Source organism: Peromyscus maniculatus, chromosome 13 (genome assembly GCF_049852395.1).
Source record: "Peromyscus maniculatus bairdii isolate BWxNUB_F1_BW_parent chromosome 13, HU_Pman_BW_mat_3.1, whole genome shotgun sequence".
NCBI lineage: Eukaryota > Metazoa > Chordata > Mammalia > Rodentia > Cricetidae > Peromyscus > Peromyscus maniculatus.
The window spans coordinates 2,714,517-2,738,591 of NC_134864.1; the positions used below are offsets into that span (position 1 = coordinate 2,714,517).

General features: G+C 42.0%; 1 protein-coding gene across 1 annotated transcript in view; it reads right to left on the reverse strand.

Moving 5' to 3' along the window:
• Dner (delta/notch like EGF repeat containing) overlaps positions 1–24,075 on the reverse strand; it is a 331,006-nt gene that overhangs the window by 111,254 nt on the left and 195,677 nt on the right. The window contains exon 6 of the mRNA XM_006984167.4: positions 7,292–7,445. Within this exon, the coding sequence (XP_006984229.2) occupies positions 7,292–7,445 (154 nt within the window). The remainder of the gene's footprint in view (positions 1–7,291; positions 7,446–24,075) is intronic.

Here is a 24,075-nt window from a genome sequence, read left to right on the forward strand (position 1 = left end):
GAGGTCATGGTCACAACAGAACCCAATATTAGTTTTAGAGCTTTATTGGGGGGAGGGAGACAAGAGAATCAGGCCTGGGGAGGAAAGCATGTGCAGAGAGAGGGAAAATGAGAGAGCAGAACAGAACACAGAGAGAAAAAGAGAGGGTGGAGTCTGAGTCATGGCTCTTTAAAGTGCAGGTGGGCTTACAGAGCCATGCCAAGCATGCTCAGATGTGCGACCATGTTGTGCATATGTGATCACCAGCACACACTGATGATGTAAGACACGAGACCCTTGCTTAACTCATGAACTGTGCATGTGCAGTCCTGCAGCTGGAGTGAGGGCAGAATTCTAACAATGAGGGCCAACAGACCCTCTTTGAGGCAGGGGCAGTATGCATCCTGGCTCTCCTGCTTTAGGAGAGGAGAGAGAAGGTCCTAAGTGTCGCCAATGGTCCAGTACAGGAACCACAGGGAGCTGAAGTCCAAGTTCTGACTGAAGGAAGCAGTGGTGGACTCTGTGCCGGGCTACAGGCTTTTGCTCTCACTTTGGCAACAGATCTGGCAGCTGGCACCTTTGAGTGTTGACTGTGTACCAGGCAAGTACCTGTCTGAGCATGCCACAGGTATCTACTGTATTGCCAAAGCAGTCATTCAACTGTGGCCATTGACTACCATCCTTCTACCCTACTTTGGATAGAGACATAGTAAGATCGAAGCATTTCCCCATGGTCATGAAAAACAACATCACCTGGGCACTGGTTTTGCCCTTCTCAGTCCAGAGCACCCGTCATCCCCAGTCTGAGCTTCCCAAGTATCACAAGCAGCAGTGAACAAAGAAAAGACAGAATGTAAGGAGGCAGAGGCTTGTCACTATCACTCAGGCAGCAGATGTCAGCAGCTTAAATCAGGGCTGTTGTGGTGGCAGAGGAAAAAAGAGTCAGATAAGGAATCATCATAAATAAGGTGAATTGGTGAGTTTCCAGTGATTAATGATAGAAAGGCAGAACCATCAAGGTCCAGCATCCAGTCTGAGCAATGAATGAGGGAGACCACGGCATCAGCAGCAGTGAGCAGATGCATCAATGCCAAGTCCAATAATGCTGCCAGAGCTGAGGTGAGAGGCCAGACTGGAAGGAGGGTCTGGAAGCCATCCTTGTGGTGACAGCTCGGAAGGAGAAATTGCTATCAAAGGCCCAGGAGAGTGGCTAAAAAGGGAAGTGGGAGAGGAGATCTTGTGAGAACTCGGGAGAATGGACACAGAAAGGTTCTGCAAATCACACAAGGAATGCCTCCAAAGAGACAAGCACTGTGGGCAGAGAGAGGACCAGAAGGAGATGACACTGACAACTGACCTTGGAGAAGCAGCTCCATGATGTGATGTGAGCAAGTCGGTAATTTCATTTAAAAAACGACCAGTCAAACAGATCAATATGTACCAAAGACAAAGAAAGAGGGGAGGAGAGAGGAGCAAGACAGGGAACTAGAGATCGAGAGAAAGGGAGGGGAGGAAAAAGGAAGAAAGGAGGGAGAGAAGCTGAACACAGAGAAGCAGTGATGATTTGCTGCATTCTTAATGGTGTAAAGGGACAGGGTTCAGACAGAGAACTGGGTCCCTAGCAGATAAGGAGCAAGAGAGATGGAGAGGGACATGGAATATAGTAGAAAAGAGGAAAGGACCAAAATGGAAGATTAGATGGTGTGGCAAGACTTGGGAAGAACACAGCAGCATTTTCCACAGTAGCCTCCAGCCATAAGGACATGAGTGGATGACCAAATCATGGTGTATCTCCTCAGGGAAAACGACTCAGGAATTATGAAGAAAGCAGTACCCATCAACATCATGTCATGGATGAGCCATAGAAGCATTGTACTCAATGGGAAAAACTGCTTATAAACATTACCTATCATATAACTGAATTTATATGCAATGTCTAAAGTAGGCAAATCTATGAGGCAGAAAGTTGCCTAGAGCTGGAGTTTGGGGAAGTAGTAGAATCAGGTGATGAATGTCTATTTTGAGGTGATGATATGTCCTAAAATTTATTGTAATGATAGTTACCCAACCCTGAATATACTAAAAAAAATCCATTGAATTACATATTTCAATAGTATATGGATGATATCTCAATGAGCTCTTATTTTAAAAAATTTGAAGGCATCCACAATTTCTCACTATAATCATACTTCCTATCCAACTGGCCAGCAAGTATCATCAGCTCTACCCTCAACTATATGCCCAGTCAAAGCCTCTTGTCACTTCTACAGGCAGTGGGCCAGCTGTGCTTATATGCTGCCTAGATGGCCAATAGCCTCCTAGCCATCTTCTTAGTGTGCCTTCTGGTGCTCATTCTTCCCCCAGTTCCAGATTGATCTTTCCAAGAGGGGCATCACATGGGCCACTGCAGTTGGCCATCAAAGGCTCCCATCATCTTTGAGACAAGATCCCTGTGAGCTGGTGCCTGACACTGGAGAACTATGAAATGCCAACAGCATCGTGCTGGTAGAACTGGAGTCTAGGTAGTCCAAAATCAAGGTGCCAGCAGATTCGGTATCTAGTCAGGTCCTCTTCCTCACAATGTTCTCTGCTGTCCTTACATGGCAGAAAGAAGGCAGGGACCTCTTTTATAAGGACAGCAACTCCATTCATGAGTGTGACACTCATTGACCCAATTACACCCTATTTCCTTGTGTTGACCACATACATATACACATATACACAAACATACATGTATACACACATATGCACAAACATACACGTATACACACATATGCACAAACATACATGTATACACACATATGCACAAACATACATGTATACACACATATGCACAAACATACATGTATACACACATACAGACACCATAGTACACACATGCATGCACGTGGTTTAGCCATCTCCACCCCTAAACTGTGACCTCTGTGTGTACAAGGACTTGAGCAGCTGTATTCAGAGAACCCAGAAAACACCTGATGTGTAGCATTTGATAAATAACTGTTGGGTGAATGAATGATCTTTTCATCATCTTGTATTTTAAAAATGAAGAAACCTGCCAGGGCTTTAAGGAAGTTTGGGATGGTCACATAACCAGTAAATCAGAAAGGCCAGCTTGAAATCCCCTGTGAGCCACATAATTTTGGTTTTGCCATCCCTGCCCCCTTAGTCCTAACTGATGCCATCTCTGGTTCTGAGAAGACCAGAGAAGAAGTCAGAACCACCAGTGCCTTCTAATATACAGAGTAAATGAAAAACTGAGGAGCCACTGGTGTGCAGAGAAAAGCTCACAGGTGGGCACAGAGTAACGGAGCTGTATCTGTTTCTCCCATAGGCCTTGTGACCTTGAATGTGTCCTTCAGCCTCCAGACTTCACACATATAGGGGAAAGATCTCAACGCCTTCTAGCCTAAAACATAGAAGCAGCCCATCTTTAAGCACAGCACCATGGTCCACTTAAACACAATTAGATCACATGTGAGGACTCACAGTAGATGTGGGGACTTGTTCCCAGGTGGAGGTACCAACTTCACAGGCACTGACCCTCTAGCAATCAATGTTTCCAAGGTAATAGTAGAGAGACCCACATGCTACACTTGCTTCAGCAATGATGAGTTTTTAAAAATAGTCTAAAATCACCGATTAGTCAGAACAATGTGGTGCTTTGAGGTATTATGGAAATCCTTTGCAAAATGCTAATAATATTTTGGCAGTGGCAGTTGTGAATTTGTATCACAGCTATTCTTTAATAATAATAATAAAAAAAGAAATGGCTCCTTTGAGGAAAAATCATATTCTTGATGTTAGAAGGCTTTAATAAAATAGTCTTGGTTTCAACAGTTAAATTTCATTTTACTCATATATTTCCTGTGTGTTACCAAAGCAGGGCATTTGACATGATGGGGAGAGTTGTGTGTGTTCCTTCCCCAAACCCAGGCAGGCTCAAGAACCAAAGAGAGTTAATTTTATCAGTTCAAATCAGAAGGCCCACATGGGGACCTGGCAATGGGAGATTACCAAGAATTTAGACAAAATCTGATTTAATTCATCAAATTCAGAACCTCTTGTTAGATTCTCCTGCAGTATTTGATGTCTTTGATAATCTTTCTGAAAGTATTGCCAGTTTCAAGAGTAATATCTATCACACTTGATAATAACATTTTCCTCATGATACAAATTTTAACAATAATATAGAACTCATGTTATATTGTTCAGATGTGTACATAGCTTTTCTGAAAGCCATGACTTCTCAGCAACTAGAAAAGTCCTGCTTACAAGCTATTGTTTTAAAAACCAAATAAAAACCAAAAAAGACAAGTGTTTGTTATTGAATCAACTCAAATTCTAACCCACCATATTCATAATCTCTAGATTACCCATGAATCAAAAAAAAAAATCTCATGAACCGTAACTGGCGACTGCACAAGACCTGCACAAAACGAAGCGAGCCAGAATTCTAGCGCAGATGGGTGAGGTCACGCCCCTAACTGATGGAGCTGCTGGCAGTTGATAACTGCTGGAGAGAGAGAACCATTCTGTGTATTGAGAGTCTGGCCACTGGTGGGTCCCTTCTCCTAGGGATGGTCCTGCACACACACACACATGGGCCACACTAACTGGAGTAGAGAGAGATTCCACAGACCCACGAATCTGCCATGAATTCCGGAATGATGGCACCTCGGCTTTTGAGTAACCTTTTGTACATAGTCAGTGGTTGTTGTCTGAGGTTTGTGGAGCTGCTTTCCCCTAAATGATTCATTCACAGCCTTTGCATAACTTAGTCCCCAGATATACCTGGCAAACCAAGAAGTCTGAGAATTGCTTAGATGATTCTTCCTTCAGACAACTCCTAGATCAGATAAGAGGTTTGGTATGCAGAAATTGAGGCTTCTGCAAGCTGCTAGGCATTCAGTTCATCAGAAGCTGATTCCCCTGCTGCTAGCAAGAGCTGTAATACATCCTGCAGGGTCACTCTTTCTTCTACCAACACTGACTCAAGTAACTCAGAACACTGACAAACTGGACTTAATGAACTGGTTTTTCTTAGGATCATAAAAGGATATAAAGTTGACAGGGGGGCATGTGGAGGGAGATCCCAGAGAAGTTGGAGGGGGTAAATGGGAGATGGATACAATCCTATTTCATTATATGTATATATGAAATTTTCAAAGAATTAAAAAAAAGCTTTTAAATAGTGTCTGTAACTCTATAGCTGTTTTAAAATCCCACTAAACAAAGCAAGCTTCCGTGGGATGAGAGTTTCTCACAGGTGGACAACTTCAAACAGGCAACCCATCTCCAAAAAGAGACTCAAAGCACTATGTTCACACCATCAAGAGCATTCATTTCATTTTGAGCCCCGTTTAATCTGTGAACAACGTGCAGTGACACCTAGGTGTAAACATGATATTCCATGGAAAATTGGGGAGTGGGGCAGGGATGGCAAGACATAATATTCAGAAAATACTACAACTGCCTTATTAACAAGGAGTGCAGTAAAACAACTCATAGCTGTTGATAAGTATGGTACTATGAAATAGCTGTTTTCTTAATAGAAGAAATAAAATATGATCAGAAACAAGAAAACAGTATCTTAAATAAGGCATAAAATGTAATAACTATAAAAGCAAAGTCTATCTAACTACAGTCCAAGAATAATGGATTCAAACAACCATGCACTCAGGACCCGAATAAGTTCTTCCCCTTGAGCTTTTTCTTCAGGCATCTTTGTTACAGTAAGAAAAAAACTGACTGTTACAGGTGGTAAAATAGAGGGTACTTGGAAGTAAAAACAGTGCAGGAATAGAAGGCAAGGGGCACCTGGGATAACTTGTAGAGGACTGGCTGGAAGACAGGAAGATGAGCTATTTAGAGCTGGGGTCACTGAGATCAGTTTTGGGATGCCTGAGCTTACGAGGGCCTGGAACATCCAAATAGAGATACCAAGGTGGCATTTAGATGAGTAGGTTGGAGAAGAATCTAACCCAGACATACAAACATAGGAGGCATAATGGTTCCATGTGCACTGCCATGAAAGGGCACATGTGATCAACCTGTAAGTAGCCAGAAAATAGAAGCTACAGTATACATTGATCTTTTAGAAATGTATATGTAGAAAAATAGTATCATCTGACCTATATCACACACACACACACACACACACACACACACACACACACACAAAATGACTTGACAAATGTGGCAAATTACTATCTGATTCCTAGGATTTGATAAGTAAGAACTGTCCTTTCCAGTTGATAAACTTCTACACTGTTTGGCTGTGTTTCATACAGGGAGTAACAAATCTCTATTGTAGTGGGTAGCCATTCCAGCTTTGATCTGGAAGTTCCAACCCCCATTGAGGCTTCGGTAACTGTCACACCTACAAGGCAGGGCCAAGAGAGGGCCCTGAAGACCCGAGATTGGGATGTGCCACCCTCTCTTGGTTCCTGGACCCTGGACGCTAGAGGTAGACCAAGCAGAGTTCTCCAGAGAACACCGCCGGACTGTGCTACGTCTTCCCCAGACCCTGCAACCTACCTATCCCTTCATTTGTAAGTCACGCCACTAATAAACCTCTCTTCTAACTACGTGGAGTGGCCTTAATAACTTCACCAATACTCTATGACTCTCACTCCCCCCACTCCAGCTTCAACTCCTGTCTCACCCCAAGTTCCCACACAATAGCAGAGACTGGCAACAGGACGAGATGCAAAAGGAGAAAAGTGATTTGAGTTGTTCGCATGGCAAAAGAAAAATTTAATATTCTTTCACTTTTTCACAACAGTATCAAGATGCTCAAATGCTTAGAGAATTTCAAATCTCATGTTCCATTTGAGAATACCACATATCAATAAGACTTGCCCTGTAATGGAGAACAGCCTGCTGGGAACTCAGGCTGAGGTTCACACATGAACCAAAGAAAATGGTCATAAATGGGAGGCTCGGTGCCTATGCACAACAACTTGTGTGGTCCATCCTAGATTTTTTCTTAAGTGACTTGATGTAATCACCTAGAGCAATACCACCCCATTTCAGGACATACTTGTGCAATTGTTTTCTGAAACATACAGTTTGCTACTTGACTAAGAATATCATTTTCCTGATCAAAACACCCTCACATCTGAAAACAAGCCCAGAGTGTGTTTAGCCTACATCCATTTCCTCTCCCAGTCCTTAAGTGTATGCAGACTGATAAGTTCAAATGAGACCCTTTTGTCCTGCAGCTGAACAGAGTATTGCTTGCCCACCCATAATTGATGTGCATACATTCTCCAGAGAGACACCTGCTGGCTACTGGCTGAGTAAACCTTACCAGGAAGGCAGTGGCAAGTGAAATTGCTTCCATCCTGCTTCTCATTTGCATCGATACAGCTTGCCTCATTCTGGCAGGGTTTCCTCTGGCAAGCATCAAATTCTTCACAGAATGTGCCAATGTACTGGTCCTCACAGGTGCAGGAAAAAGTTGCCTAAGACACAAAAATAGGGGATGTAATACGTGAACACAATACTCTAAAACACATGCTTTGGGCAAAACTGAAGGTTCAAAAGTCCTGTGCTTTTATAAAGGCATTAGTGCTGAGTGATTTAATCCCCCAACTTTATGTCATAATCTGGTTAAGTCCTGAAAAATAGTACGTGGCTCTTTGCAGTTTAATTTTGGACATTTATTTTTATAGCTTATTCATATTTATCCCAACTACTTTCAATCTACCTAAAATAGAAATAGAAAGAACAACTTGTTTTAAACTAAAAGTAAAGTTTTGCTGACCCATGGGAATGGCAGCTTTGCCATAGTACACCATGCCATCCAAATTGGGTACCATGCCAACCAGCTCAAAGCCTCAGCATAGATAGTGCTCACAATCCAAATGGCCTACTTGGCCCATCTTTCCAGTACACCAAGCAGACTCACTGAATGATTTTATAAATTGATCTCAAAGGGACCCTGGGAGCCAGGGAAAAGATAAAGGATCTGATTCAAGCAGCATTTCATTTCATTTATTACAGACACATGACCTTAATACAATGCTACAACTCAAACATTGGACTAAAAAAAAAAATGACTTTGAATTAAAGGTTTATTCTAAAGTAGCTGAAAAGCCCAAATCAAACTGGACCTTCCTAAGTCCCTATTGCTGAAAACACCATGCACTTCAGACACAGGACCAGTGGACCAGAACTGGATCTGACTTGACCCCCTTCTTCCTGAGGACTAGCTTTCATGGTGCCAGAAATGCCATGCAAGCATGCACAGAAGGGAAGCACCCAACAGTCCTACTCGCAGTTATGATGACTACGAACCACAACCACCCGCATGGCACAATAACCCTAAGGGTACAAAGAGGCACGCATACCTCGACAGTGACCAACAGCTCTCTAATTGAATGTAAGACCTGTTCATCAAGAGGGACTCATGCTTGGTACTAGAAACTGAGCCTGCTACCTAATGAAGTCACAGACCTTGGAGGAGAACCTACAACTACCGCTCTATTAAACCAGCATAATCCCTACTGTATTCTAAATATGTATCATTACATCCTCAGATAAGTATACTTCTCATCCCACATCAAAGACACTTCTCTTTGCAGCAGAGACCATTACAGAAAACCGAAACCATTAATTAACATGCGTAGTTGCAAAGCCCAGTAACTACAAATACATCTACAATACAACTCTTGCATTTAAGGCTCAGGGATCATTACAGAAGAGAGAATGGAAAGATTGTGAGAGCCAGAGGAACAGGAAATTGGACGTGAGATTGTGTCTCCTAGAAATGTCAGAGACATTTCACTGACATGATTGCCTAAAGATGATCTGAACAAAGATGACACCAATTGACATACTAATGTAAAAGGAAGAAAGCTCATCAGGCCTCAGCCCTAGACAAACTACAGGCACCTAAGGAATGCTGGGAGTATGAGCAATCGTCTTCCCAATAACAAACGATCAATCCTGAAAATATACATGAAACTTTATACAGATGAGAAGGTTGTGTTTTTATATTTAGGTGTGTGTGTGTGTGTGTGTGTGTGTGTGTGTGTGTGTGTGTGTGTGTAACAACAATTAAAGAAAAAAAGGGAAATGGAAACTGGACCTTCCTACAGGCATGAGGAAAACACAGACCTGGCTCCAACACTTATACAAAACTATGTAGATCATGGTGAAGATGGAGGAGGCCAAAGAGAAGAAAGAATATTGGTGAACACTGTAGCAGAAAGCATGTAAGAGGCAAAGGTAATGGAGGTCTACAGTGAAACAGTTATTTTTTTGGACATAGCTGGACTGTTGCACACACAAACTCATAGCAGCTGTGACTGTATGCTCAAGACTGACACAAATCAAGTCAGCCAAAATCTCCGCATGGATGGAGGAGAAGCCCATGAAGTCCCACCCCTAGCTGAGGCAACTGATGGCTGCTGGGGGAGCGAGAGTCAGCTTTCTTCAAGGGTAAAACCGCTGAGAGGCTCCAAGCAATGCTCCTACACTGTGTGCACACAGGCAGCACCAAGTGGACTGTATGGCTTCAAAAGTAGAGAGAGCTGGGAGAGAAAAGTAGTGGGGGACTGGAGGAGAGAAATGCTTTGGTGAAAAATGTATTATATGTGTGTATGAAATTATCAAATAATAAAAATTGAAAAATTAAAAATTTGTCTTTATTTGCTACCACTACAGCCCTCAAGTCCGTAAGGAGGGTAGTGCCCTAAGAATAGTCAAAAAAGTTCACCAAGAGTAATGAGTTTGAAATGTATGTGACTACTATCTTCCAGAGTGGCAATGTGGAAGATTATATAGCCCTCAAAATTTACCCATAGCTTAATACAGCTATATTTGCCTTCTTATTGTGTCATGTCCTGCCTTTATTATATCCAAAGAATAAAGCTACTTAGCTAACATAATTTTTTTTAAAAAGATCTAAACAAAAGCACATTTCTTGGCTCTCACCCCAAGTCCTGTACATGGATAGGTATTCCTGGGGAGGTGGAAAGAGATGAGGGTGGATAGAGTGTTAGTGTCCTGCAGGTACACGTGTGTGCAAGTGTATGCACGTGTGTGTGTGGAAGCCATACCTTTGGTGTAGTTTGTCAGGCACTGTCCATTACTTCTTTTGACAGATCTTTCATTGGCCTGGGACTCACAAAAAGGCTAGGCTGACTTCCCAGCAAGCCCCAGGGATCTACCTGTCTCCACTTTCCCAGCACTGGAATTACAAGCAAGCACCACTATGCCTAGAGGTTCTGGGGATCAAATTCAGGTCTTCATACTGACTTTCACTATAGTGACTGGGCCATTTCCACAGCCCCGTGGCAGGCATTCTATCACCACTGTTCCAAAGCCTCACCTACAACCTCTGCCGCCCACCCTCTCTTCCTATCCCTTATCCCAGATACCCGCCCTAATAGTTGTTATTGTTGTTTGAGATAAGATCTTGTAAAAGCTGGCCTTAAATTCATAACTCTCCTGCCTTAGCCCACTAAGAGCTGGTATTACTGGCATACCACTGGACTGACTGGTTTTGTGTGTCAATTTGACAAAAGCTAGAGTCATCAGAGAGGAAGAAACCTCATTTGAGGAAATGCTTCTACAAGATCCAGCTGTAAGGCATTGTAGTGGGTAGCTGTTCCAGCTTTGACCTTGAGATTGGAGACTAACAGTTATAATTACAATCTTCTTGTATCTTAGCTAGAACATATTAAGTATTAGATTTAGGTTCTTCAAGGTAGGACATCTTTTGGAATGCTGTGCCATTTACCTATGTTCCAGACTCCTCTGGATTTTAGTATGTGTTTCTTATTTGGTGTTGTTTTTGTTGGTGTAGTTTCATCCTGTCTAGGTCATTATCCCTTATTCCTCTGGGACAATATTTGATAACCATCCCTATTGTAAATAGTTTTGTATTAGGTTAGAATTTTCTTATTTAGAAAAAAGTGGGGAGATGTAGTGGGTAGCTGTTCCAGGTTTGACCTTGAAATACTGCCTCTAGTGTGACAGCAGGTAACTGCCACACCTGCCTATGACCTGCCCCTGGGGAGATGCTTATATGCTTAGTTCTTCTGGATACCTCATGGTCCTGGAAGCTGGATGGTAGACCAAGCCAGATTTCTCCACTGGATGGTATCTCATCTCTCCCAGATCCTGTAACCAACCCCTATTGGCTGTAAGTTACCCCAGAAATAAACCTCTCCTGATTACCAGATAAATTACATGGAATTGCCTCATTAATTACATTTATATAGAATTTTCTCATTTAGTGATCAATGAGGGAGGGCCCACTCCATGGTCCTGGGCTCTATAAGAAGGTGGCTAAGCAAGCTGTGGGAAGCAAACCAGTAGGCAGCTCCTCTCCATGGCCTCTGCATCAGCTCCTGCCTCAGGGATCCTGCCCTCTTTGGGTTCCTGTCCTGCTTCCTTCAGTGATGAACAGCAATGCTGAAGTGTAAGCCAAATAAACCCTTTCCTCCCCAACTTGCTTTTCAGTCATGGTGTTTCATTGCAGCAATAGAAATACTAAGACAGCCACTAATCTTAGATACTTTCAGGACCTCCATCCAGTACCCTATCAGCACAACCCATACCTTCCTTCCCCCTATAAGAAGACAGAGTTGTCCACACTTATGGTGATATTTTACTTGTACTGAAATGTGATTTTATTTGTATTTTAATAAATAAAAGTGCCTGGGGGTCAGAGCTAACAGCAAGCCATAGCAGAAGTCTGGCAGTGGTAGCACACGCCCTTAATCCTGATCACATGACAGGCAGATCTCTGTGTGTTCAAGGACACCACCAACATGGAGACACACACCTTTAATCTCAATACCAACCACAGAAGACCTGGAGGTCTGTATACACATGCAGTGACAAGGAGGTCATGTGGTTGGGTTTACAACCAATGAGAAGGCAGAACAGAAAGTCAATAAAAAGACAGATACACAGGAAGTAGGTCTCTTTCTGAGGGGAAGAACGGCAGTGGCAGTGAGGGTTAAGAAAAAGGTTTTAGTCTCAGCTCTTAGCTACTGCTCTGACCTCTTGGGCTTTTAACTCTGCATTTGCCTCTGTGTTTCTTATTTAATAAGACCGTTATATCTACACATACTTCTCTTTAATATACTTTGTCTCTCAATCCAGTTTAACCATTGTGGTACTTTTCTTGATAATACTCCTATACATTTAGATTTCCTAATAGGTGGCAAGAGAGCTTCCTCATTCCATTCTTCTGAAACCCACTGTTCTTGCTACTGATCATTCCTGAAATAAATGCTAATAAAATTTTGTTACAAGTTGTCACACTGACTTTTCACCATGGGCCAGTTTTCAGTTAAGTCTCAAGGCTTTCTGAACAACACAAAACAGAACAAAAAAATTATATAGACTGCAAATAACGTCACCCTTCTCTGGAACTCAGTCACATCAGCAGCTGTTTTATTTTGATCTCAAAGATGTTTTAAGAATTTACCCCATTGTGGGCTGCTATAATGACTGTTGAATTGTATCATGCCATTTTACGTTCTGTATAAATTATTATTGCTTTCATTTGTCTCTTGTTGTTATATTAATTGAATGTCTAGATTTCCTAGCATTGACTCATCTTTATGTTCCTGGAATACCCACTGAAGTCATTCTGCAAAATGGCTTTTATTTGGCTTTGGTTCCACTCATAGTTATACTTCCATTTCTGCCCTTCTGCCCATAGCAGACTCGCTTTCTAAGAAAACCTATCCCTTTCCCATGAGATCATGTTTTACGCCATCAAAGGGCCCTTCACAAGTGGCTGAATCGAGGAGCAGTAGTCTTCAACTTGCCAACAAAGCAAGAGGCCATGCCAAAAAAAAAAAAAACCTCAAATATGATCAAACTGCGAGGGCTTATGTCGCTTCTTTCTGCTACAGGAACAGGATGAGTTCCTGTTGTGATCTTCGCAACCAACTCTCCTTTTTAGTTCAAGGACGTGGTCTTCTTTAGACACAGAACAGCTGGAGTCAAGGCAGCAGGCTTTCTCCAGTGAAAGCTGTGTTCCCTGCCCTGGGTACCTAGCACCTCTCAGAGCTCCTCTTGCTGAACAGACCTCCCCCTCTGCACTCTAGCAAGAGTTTCTGGGCTCATCTGGTTTTCCGTGATGCTGACTTTCCTCTTGGTTGTGTTTGCAGAGATAATGTGGCTGGCTGAAGCTACATGAGGACTGTCAGGAACAGTGATTTTTAAATAGCAAACTGCTTTCTCTAAAACTATATTATGAGAAAAATCTTTTCTTTGCCCAAATGCAAAAGAGAGAACACATTCAATGTTTGCAAGATTTGTGTCTTGAGCCCTTTGTGCAGAGGAAAATTTGTGACCATTTTTGAAATATATAGTAGATACTGTGCACACACCCAACACAGACAGGCCTCCTGTGGTGGTAAATTGCCATACACCATTGGTATAGGCATCTGTAGTCTAGAATTTGCTTGGTTTGTATCCAGACATTCTATACTACAGATAAATTGTCTTGGTTATCTGAGAGATGCATTTTGCACTTAACTTACCGAGTGAGTACCATGAAAAAACATGTGGATTGTAAACATAAATTATTAAGACCCCCAAATCAAATATTATCAAGGTGGCTTTTATTTTAATTCAAAGCTAAAAAAGAGGCACATGCTTTAGTTTGCTTCACTTTAAGCATTGAAAGAAGTGATAAGAAACTGCTAAAGCAATTGCTTTTTGACAAAGCAAAATACTGAATGGATTTCAATTTTGTTTGATGAGAAAGGAAGGAAATGTTTAAATATCCATAAATATGAAATGTTTTTGTTAAATCTTTGCATCTTCTGTAACACACACTGTAAAGTTCAAGTGCCTGCATGGACAATGAACTCTCCTGTACTATTAAAAGACTTAGGCCGGGCGGTGGTGGCTCACGCCTTTAATCCCAGCACTCGGGAGGCAGAGCCAGGCGGATCTCTGTAAGTTCGAGGCCAGCCTGGGCTACCAAGTGAGTTCCAGGAAAGGCGCAAAGCTACACAGAGAAACCCTGTCTCGAAAAATCAAAAAAAAAAAAAAAAAAATTCAAAAAAAAAAAAAAAAAAGACTTATTTTGGAGGGAGCATGAATGAGCTTAGGGGCCTGAACCCTCGTGCTGGTTCTTGACAGATTCACGGAGAGGGGAGTTGTTGCTTTCAGCTGTGCACTGACCCTATCAGGTTCCAATCCAATGGCCACACACAGCCCTGATTAAACCAAGTGGGTTACAAAACCAAACCAAGCCGAGTGGCAGTGGCACATGCCTTTAATCCCAGCACTCACGAGGCAGAGCCAGGCAGATCTCTGTGAGTTCAAGGCCAGCCTGGTCTACAGAGCAAGATCCAGGACAGGCACCAAAACTACACAGAGAAACCCTGTCTGAAAAAACCAAACCAAAAGTCACAAATCTGAAAAAAGGTCTTGTAGGAAAGGGAGTTGATAGTAATGAGAGGGAGCCAATGGGGAGGAGTAATCAGAGTGCAGTATATATATGTGTAAAATTATCAAAGAACAAACTCAACTGATAAAGAAGTTTGTTTTATAGTTTCAAGACTGCTGACTTACAAGAAATTGTGAATATTCATGATAAGAGAAACTATGTTGGTATATTTTTATAGAAAACTATTGTTTAATCATTGAAAGCTATAAAATATCCTTGAGAAAGTGAATCTGAGTCCAATTAATGCTGCCAGGCTGAGACAAAGCAGATGTCTTTGAAGTTAGTAGCTCATTTAAATTACCAAAAGATGCACCCTTGTCAAAATACTGTTCATGTACAAGTAAATGTAGTTTTGAAGTAATATGAAATGTGTCATTTAGAGATTAATTTTCAAACTCAGGGTAGAATATCAGTTTTCCTCAACAGCTTGAAGTCAAATATTCTATTCGTATATTAATGAATCTTTCTCCATGGCTTACACCGAAGAGTTCCAGATTAAGGGAATATTCAGTAATACGTGTATTCACTTACCCACCCATTCATTCAACAGCTCACTGAGCACCAACTTCAGTCCAAGAACTCTTCTGGGAGGGCTGGAAAGACCAGGCTTTTAAAGAAGATGTGCCGGAATACAACAACTGGAGCTAGATGGTGACTGAATGAAGATGAGAGGGGTGTCCATGGAAAGATCACCCCAAGTAAAGTCAACTGGCAATGAAAAGACTTCCAGAAGAACTTGCCTAGAACATTCAAGAAAGATCCAGAGGCCAATATGGCCAGATTAGAGCAAGTGACAGGGAGTAATTAGATGTGGAAAAATACAAACAATTAGATATGACATCACACAGGGCAGTAATTCTCTGGGAGCTTTTTACCCCACAGGACACAGTATCAGTATCTGAAGAGATCCCTGGTGGTTACAACTGGGAACCTGCTATTGGCATCTAATGAATGGAGTTTTAGGGATGCTGCTAAGCATTGTACAGTGCACCTTAAGGAATGTTCCAGTCCCAAATGTTGATGGTATCAATGTTGGGAATCATTGAGATAGACAGCCTTACAAGCTCCGGCCTCTGTCATGATATAAAACTTGGGGGAGGATGTGCCAAAAGAGACCCAAAAGGATACTGGCACAATAATGGTGCTTGATAATCTGCTACCTTGTCTCTTTACCATAGTTTACCTGTATGTAACCAACCCTGAAACAAATGGTCCTACAGCCTCCTTAGACTGGAAGCTGGAGAGCCATTTAGGAACATTTTGTTCACTCCTTCCATTTCCATATAATGATGTCAGTCCTACTATCTTAGTCGATTTTCCAAAGATGTGCAGTATCTTTATTCCACGCTATAAAATAACTGATTTTTCCAGATCGTTGAAAAGAGATGTTGCCCAGCACAAATTTGTTAATCACACTCATTTAACAAGCGTGCTTTGCACCCACCATGTGTCACAATGTTGTGGGTTCTAGAGAAGTGGTGAAGGACAAAAAGAAACTGCATGTTTGCAGAGCTTATATTACAATGTAAGACATGGACACATCCTTTGGAAGGTAAGATCTTAGAATGGCAACAGATACACCCTGACACATAGTGCTAAGGAATGTAGATCAATATGGGAGGACAGGGAATATGGTGGAGTATATAGATCAACTTTGATCCCATTCAGTGGCTAATGGAAAAGACAATGTCTTCAAGAAGTATACAGGTGTAGAATTTAGCTGAGCATGGTGGTTCATGCATGATTCTAGTAGATAAAGGCAGGAGGATTACCATGAGTTTGAGGCCAGCCTGGGCTACAGTGTGAGACCCTGTCTGTCTCACAGAAACAAAAAGCCAGGTGGCACACACCTGTAAACGCAGCAGCTGGTAGGTGGAGACAAGAGGATCATGAGTTCAAAGTCATCCTTGACTACATAATAGAAACTCTGTCTCAAAAAAAATTCCTTTCTCAGTACAATCATGGCTTTTCATTACTCTTAAATTAAGTTGGCCATCAGAGCCAGAACCCCAGCCATACTTTCTTGTTCCCTTGACAAAATTGCCCTAAGTTGCTACTTCAATTTACATCATCAATTGAGTATTGGAAGTGCCCATAAGAAGCATCCTTACAATCGCATTTTCTTATGTGGATGTGGTCAGGAACAGCAGACGCCATAACTATGTGAAGCACCATGAGCAAGTCATACCCAGGGAAGCTCACTCATGACCCAGGAAACTCACTCATGTTGTGAGTCCCAGCAACTACACGTTTTCCTTATCAAGAGTGCAGACAACATGAGGCACCCAGGTTGCCCTTTTGAGTTAGCTATGGTAAGTCATTTGAAACTCACGTTTGACTACTACACAGGGCTCTGCCGCCCACGTGACTACTTCTTTCTCCTAACTCAGCTCCTGTTAGCTGACTTACGAAGGCCTCTATTCTGACTTACACTGGGATTTTTTTTTTCTTTTCAGTATTATATAACACTGAAAATATTATATAATACAGAGCTTAATATATGAGTGAGTCTGCACTCACCAGCATGACAGTCAAGGCCCCAACCTACTTTGAATGTCTCATCCTTTGTCTTTTTTACAACTTCACAAAAATCTCACTGCCAGAGGACAGACAAGCCAGCCTAAAAATAACCATTCTGAGCAACTGTATTTCTCTCTTTAAAAATAACTTGAGACTAAAGAGATGGATCACTAGTAAAGAGTACTGGCTGCCCTTCCAGAGGACCAGGGTTCAATTTCTAACCTCCATATAGTGGCTCACAATGGTCTCTAACTCTAGCTCCAAGGGATCCAATGCCCTCTTCTGGAATCCTTAGGCATCAGGCATACACATAATGCACAGACATACATGAAGGCAAAACCCTCAAACACATAAAATAAAAATTAGTATTTAAAAATAAAAATATGAAATGACCAAATTCTATGTTACCTTCTCCATAAGAAAGGTACAAGGAGCCGGGCGGTGGTGGTGCACGCCTTTAATCCCAGCACTCGGGAGGCAGAGGCAGGCGGATCTCTGTGAGTTTGAGGCCAGCCTGGGCTACCAAGTGAGTTCCAGGAAAGGCGCAAAGCTATACAGAGAAACCCTGTCTCGAAAAACCAAAAAAAAAAAAAAAAAAAAGAAAGGTACAAGGAAACCAGACTTAGTTTTGATGTCCCCATGGCATCAGTGTGAACATAGAAACACCAGCTGCCTAGATAATGAATTTCATTCTTGGTGAACTTTGCTTACATAGAATTATCTCATTAACCTGCCCTATATCTGTCAGGTGGGTATTGCTAGATCCATTTTATAAAATGCAAACAGACTCAACAAATAAATCAGATAAATGACTTAAAATGTCCCAGATAGCAAGTACAAGATCAAAGTTTAAACTCATATTGTTGGATTCCAAGTCCTTTTCCATTTACAGCTGTTCACTGTAACACTGAGTGCAGCCTCGGGTATCATATAGCACTGAGAGAACCCTCCATCCGTACTCGGAAATAACCTCAAGCAAATGGCAGCATTCCAGTGCCCGCTCTGGTTTTCCATATTTGTACCCACTCCTTTCCTGTCAGGTGCCTCCCTTTAACTCTGCATTACTGACTGCCCCTTCAGTTCACTGCCTCAAGTCTCTTCACTTTCTTGAGAATATCATCACATTTATCAAGTATCAATGTAAGGCATAAACAGTCTTCCTACTGGTTAAAAATGTCTCTTGTCTACCAAGTGCCTAAGTACAATTGAACAGACTTGCCAAATTATTATGGCTGAATAGGAAGAGTTCCCTTAAAATGCTTGTATGGGGAAGACCTGGCCCCCAGTGAAAGCAACTGGAACATGCATCAACCTTTATCGGGGGTGAGTGCATTTGTGAATTCATAATTTGATATTGTTATTGAGAGGTGGTTGCAACTAGAGATGGGTCCCAGTCAGTAGGAAACAGATCACTGGGAGCATGCCCTGGAAGACTACTTCTTGCCACTGGTCTCTCTTACCTCTCTCCTCCCTGTCCTGTTTCTCTGGTTCCTATGAGGTGAGAAGCTTTCTCCCCTCGTGCCCTTCCACTGGGATGTTTCTGTTTTGCCACAGGCCTAAGAGGGAGGGAACTTTGCAGCCATGAACTGAAAACATAAGTCAAAATATGTTGTTCCTCCTTCAAAAGTTTCTCTCAGGTATTTGTCATGGAAATAAAAGGTCTGACTTATATAGAGAGCCTCATCTATCCTTTGCCAAAGAGAATAAATTTAAGATTGCAGTTATACTGAATGTTAGTGTTTCATGAAGTTAAGATAAGTAAGCAGATACTGCAGTAGGGTTCTGTACAAGAGCAAGATCTCTCTCCTCTCCCTCTCTCCCTCTCTCCCTCTATCTCTCTATCTCTCATCTATCTATCTGTCTGTCCATCTGTCCATTCGTCTTTCCGTCTGTCTGTCCATCCATCCATCCATCCATCTATCTCTCCTACATAGGTATGATACATATATATCATCACAAACACATCCACTGGTTTGTATGGACCACTGGTCCATACAAAGGGCCTAACTGCAACAAGGATTTGAAAGGGCATCCTGAACCAAGAAGTGCCTAACAGGTCCCTGTGTGTGGTTGATATATTGTGCACCCCAATAAACTTATCTGCGGATCAGAGAACAGAACAGCCATGTAGCTTGAGTTTTTCTGCCTTGCCCACAGTCAGGACAAATCTTTGTCACCCGCCAGTCCCACAGCCGCTCAGACCCAACCAAGTAAACACAGAGACTTATATTGCTTACAAACTGTATGGCCGTGGCAGGCTTCTTGCTAACTGTTCTTTTATCTTAAATTAACCATTTCCATAAATCTATACCTTGCCACGTGGCTGGTGGCTTACCGGCATCTTTACATGTTGCTGGTCATGGTGGCGGCTGCAGTGTCTCTCCGCCTCAGCCTTCTGCTTCCCAGAATTCTCCTCTCTCCTTGTCCCACCTACTTCCTGCCTGGCCACTGGCCAACCAGTGTTTTATTTATTGACCAATCAGAGCAACTTGACATATAGACCGTCCCACAGCACTTCCCCTTTCTTTTTTTTAAAAGGAAGGTTTTAACTTTTACACATCTCCAAAGTCAGCTTGGTATATTTGGGAATTTGGGCGTAGCTTTTCTTACTACTTTTTGCTGGAGGGGGGCGCTGTATCTTATGGGGACACAAAGAAAATTTTAGGATCATGGAATAGTCCATGAGACCGTATTGTCTGAGCCAGTTGCCTTGAAACGATTCTGATCTTTCAGCATTCATCCCAATATCTGGCTCCTGTGTTTTTTATTAATAAGACCTTTTAAGATTTGTGTTATACCTGTACCTGTGAAAACACAGCAAAGATGCTTCAACCCATTCTGCTCAAAAGGACTCTCCCAGCCAACACTGATTTACAGGAGAGACCAGCTAGATTCCAAAGAACATCTGGGTTATTCACAGTAAGCATCTAGATGTTGGCAAGGTCAAAATTTGTCTACTGAGTTGATGATGGGTGGAGCCAAGCAATGCAGACATAGCACTGTACCAGACTGCTCTTACTTTTATATATGCTGAAATTTTCCAAAATGAAATGTGTTGTTCTTATTTTGAGAGCCTGGCTAAGGACCAAGAAAAAAATACCACTTCAGCACTGTGTCCAGCTCACCCCTGAGGAACCAGCTGCTGCTGTTGTTGGGGGACAGTGGTGGGGAGCATCCTGTGTAAGTTTCACTCTAGAGATTTATTTCATATCCTTGTGTGCAGGAAAAGCTGGGCTCAGCCTAAGGGACTGACATATTTTCCCCTTGTAGACATGGATCAAAAGACAGAGCACATTTCCATCAAAGCACCCCAGTGTGCCTGAAGAGAGGGGTCAGCCAAAGGAAGGTGGAGATGGGAGTGGCCACAGCTCTACTTCCCCCAGCAGCCAGGGGTCATAAATGGGGCACACCCAGCCTGAGCCTCCGCTGGAAGAGGAGAGTTTCAGTCTGCAATGGCTCAAAGTAAACTTTCTGAAGACTTAATATGCTAACTGCAGCACTGCAAAGTATTGTCTGGAATTTCCTTGCTCCTAGCTCTTGGAAGAGATCCAGGAACCACTGTCTATAAAGATGATTCCAGGAATGGGGGCTTTCAGCAGCTCTATTTGCAAAAAGGTTGGGTCACTGTGAATGAGCATTAGGTTAGGAGGTGAGGACCCAAATAGCTTCTGTCACTCATAAAACCACACAGCAGGAGCCAGAGTCCAACCTGAACCACACAGATGTCCCGAAGGCACTGAATCTGTGACAACCAAAACTTCAAAAATCTTGTTGTATTATCTTCATCTAAGAATCCATTAGCCCACCCCTTCAGCTGTGAAAATCAGACTAGGTAGTCACTGGACCTGAAGTTACAGAGTTGATACACCAGGGTAAAAAATTTTAACCATTGCATTAGAGAGATGGCTCAGCAATTAAGAATGCCTGTGGTATGTGCAATGTGAGAATTTGACGTCACAGAAATAATAACCTCAGCTATGAGCAAGGGACAGATAAGAACCCAGCAGGTCTTGATGGCTTCCTATCTGGCCAGGAAAATTCAAAATTCAAGACCAGGGTTCAGGAAAAGACCCAGACTCAAAGGAATAGGTAGAGAGTAATAAGGAGAATACCTGACATACTTGTTTGGCCTCTACATGATACACACACACAGAGAGAGACAGAGAGAGAGATACACACATACAAACACAGGTACACATGCACACACAGAGACAGATACAAACACACACACACACGACTAAATAAATAAAATAATAAAAATAAAATAAATCTTTTTTAAAAATACCAAACATAGCTTTCTTTGACTAAGTGTAAATGAATTATAGCTAAAAAGTGTTGGAAGGATGGTCTAGTATACCTAGATTAGATTGAATTTAGCCTTTTTCAAAACTCTGACTTCATGTTCCAAGAAGCAAAAAAGATTATTAGGATACAAAATTTAAGAAGTTTCTACTTACAATGTCAAAATGCCTATAAATGTCTTTTCCTTAGCTGAGGCCACACAAGAGCATCTGGAACGTGGCCATGAGACAAATTGATGCCTCTTGGGGGAGCACAGTGCTCAAGGAACACTCACCAGGCACAGCATGTTTGCAGTCCTGTCTCCTGGCCAGGTCATCCTGCTCTATGATGAATTACATTTATAATTTCAAAAACACACTACTAGGGCTCACAGTCCATACGTTGACTTTGACATCAGTCTTAGGCACCATTGCTCTTCTATTTGAGCTGATTAACTGCAAATGTAGCAGCTTATTTTCTTGAAAACCAACATTAAACCAAACTATATGTACCATATAAACTTTTAAGTTCCAGGCATAACATTCATGAATTCATAGAATTTACTCCTTTGGCTTAGATATGAAATTTCAAATAGTCAACAGGGGACTAGATAAATGGCTCAGTGGCTAAAAGAACCGACTGCTTTTGCAGAGGATCCAGGTTCAATTCCTAGCACCTACATGTTGGCTCACAAGGGTCTATAACTCTAGTTCCAGGGAATCTGATGCCCTCTTCTCACCTTCGAGGATATCAGCCCTGATGTACATACAACATAAACATGCAGGCCAAATATTCATATACATAAAATAAATCTTTTTTAAAATAATGGAAAATGGTACATCTCAATAATGAGAATCCTGTGTGTTCCTTTGAAAGGACAATAGAGTTAACTTTATTCCTCGAGGGAGGAGAAAGTAAATGACTTTCAGGAAATTTTGTAAAAAGTTTTCTTAAACCTAGATGCATGCCTTTGCAGAATGGGATTGCTCAGAATCATTTTCCAACAACATCCAGGCACCTAGAGTATTCTCAGCAGTCCTGGGGTGTCTGGGGTGAGGCATGAGATTTCCATGTCATCAGCCTTAATCTGCAATTCACTAACAGCTGTGTATTTGTCTACTGCCACATTCTAATCTAAACAAAAGGAAAATTAGACTTTACATCACTGAAAATTCATCTTTTATTGAATTTCCTCTCCCCTCAAAAACAAAAAAAAAAAACAAGTGATCCCACAAGGCCACCATTCTACTTTTTTCATTTTAAAATTCCATTTAGCCTCATAATCCTTTCTTTGTTATAGCAAAAAAAGTAAGGGAAAAAAGCTTTAGGAAAATAGAAATGTAATGTGTACATTATGAATGGGGAAGAACTATAGAAGAATGCATAGCCGCTCGACATCTTTCTGGGATTTTTGTCCATGGAAGCAAAGATGATAAGCCTGTGGGAACACCCTCTACAGATGGAAATCCGACAGGAACAGGACAAATACCAAATTCTCATGCTGTGGAGAAGACCCCACCGTGGGCCACAGATCACATGAGTACCACTTCCACTAATCCTCTGGGTGGCCTCACAGAATTGGTATTTATTGTTTTGCCAGCTGGATCATGCCATGAGACTAGTCACAGGCAGGTGGGGGCAGATCCAATCTCACTGAGGAGACATTCCTATACAGAGGTAAACCAGATAACCAAGTACAAACAAGGCATCATAGGCAGCACCCTGAAAATGGTGATGAGAACAACACTACTGCACAGAATCTGAAGGGGATGACCCCAAAGCCTATTCCGCTCTTGGATCCAGTGACCCTGGGGTTGAGTCCCATTGAGGAGCACAAATCCCTAGGATTGCTGTGCAGGGGACTTCATGTCACTTCGAGTTGAACAGCTACCTCATGGGTTTTTCCCTGCTCTCCCTATACTTGTCTGTGAGGGCCACCATGATACAGCCCTACAGTCTGAGTGCACTGACCATCACAAACATTTCTTACAGATTTATGGTACAAGGTGTTAAGCAGGACTAGTTTCTTCTAAGAACTGACTGCTTGACTTGTAGACACCACACCTTCTCAGAGTGTCTTCACATGGTCTTTCCCCAGTGTGCCTATGTCCTCATAGGGATGCTGATTGTGTTGGATGAAGACCTGCCCACCTTCACCCTAGGCAGAGAAGAAACTCACAGGTACCTGCCTGCCAAACTCTCCAAATGCACTGGATTGGTGCTACAGACAAGTCTGAATGTGAGTACTTGTCGCTTTGTGGATTAAATCATTGAATTCCCAGAACTTTTGCCACCAATCAAAACTCAAGATTCTAAACATCTTAAAATCTAAAGTGTAGCAAAAGCAATCCTGTGCAAAAAAAAAGAATGAGTCTGGAGGGATTACCATAGCAGATTCCAAGCCATTGCAGAGCTATATGCTATTATAGAGCTGTAACAACAACAACAAAATGTGATACTGGTACAAAATCGAACAGAATAAAGAATCCAAACAATACCAGCCATGTGACATTTGACAAAGATGCCAAAAACATGCTATAGAAAAGATAGCATCTTCAACAAATGGTACTGGAAACACTGAATGTCCTCGTGTAGAGTAATGAAATTAGACCCCTATCTATCACCCTTAACAAAAATCATCTTCAAATGGATCAAAGACCTGAATGTGAAACCTGAAACACTGAAACTTCTAGGAGAAAATATGGGAAGTCTCCTAAAAAGTGTAGGTATAGGAAGGAACTTTCTGAACAGGACTATTTGCCCAGAAATTAAGGCCACTAACTGACAAACAGAACTTCCTAAAGCTATAAAGCTTTTGTGTGGCTAAAGAAACAACCAATTGAGTGAAAGTGAATTTACAG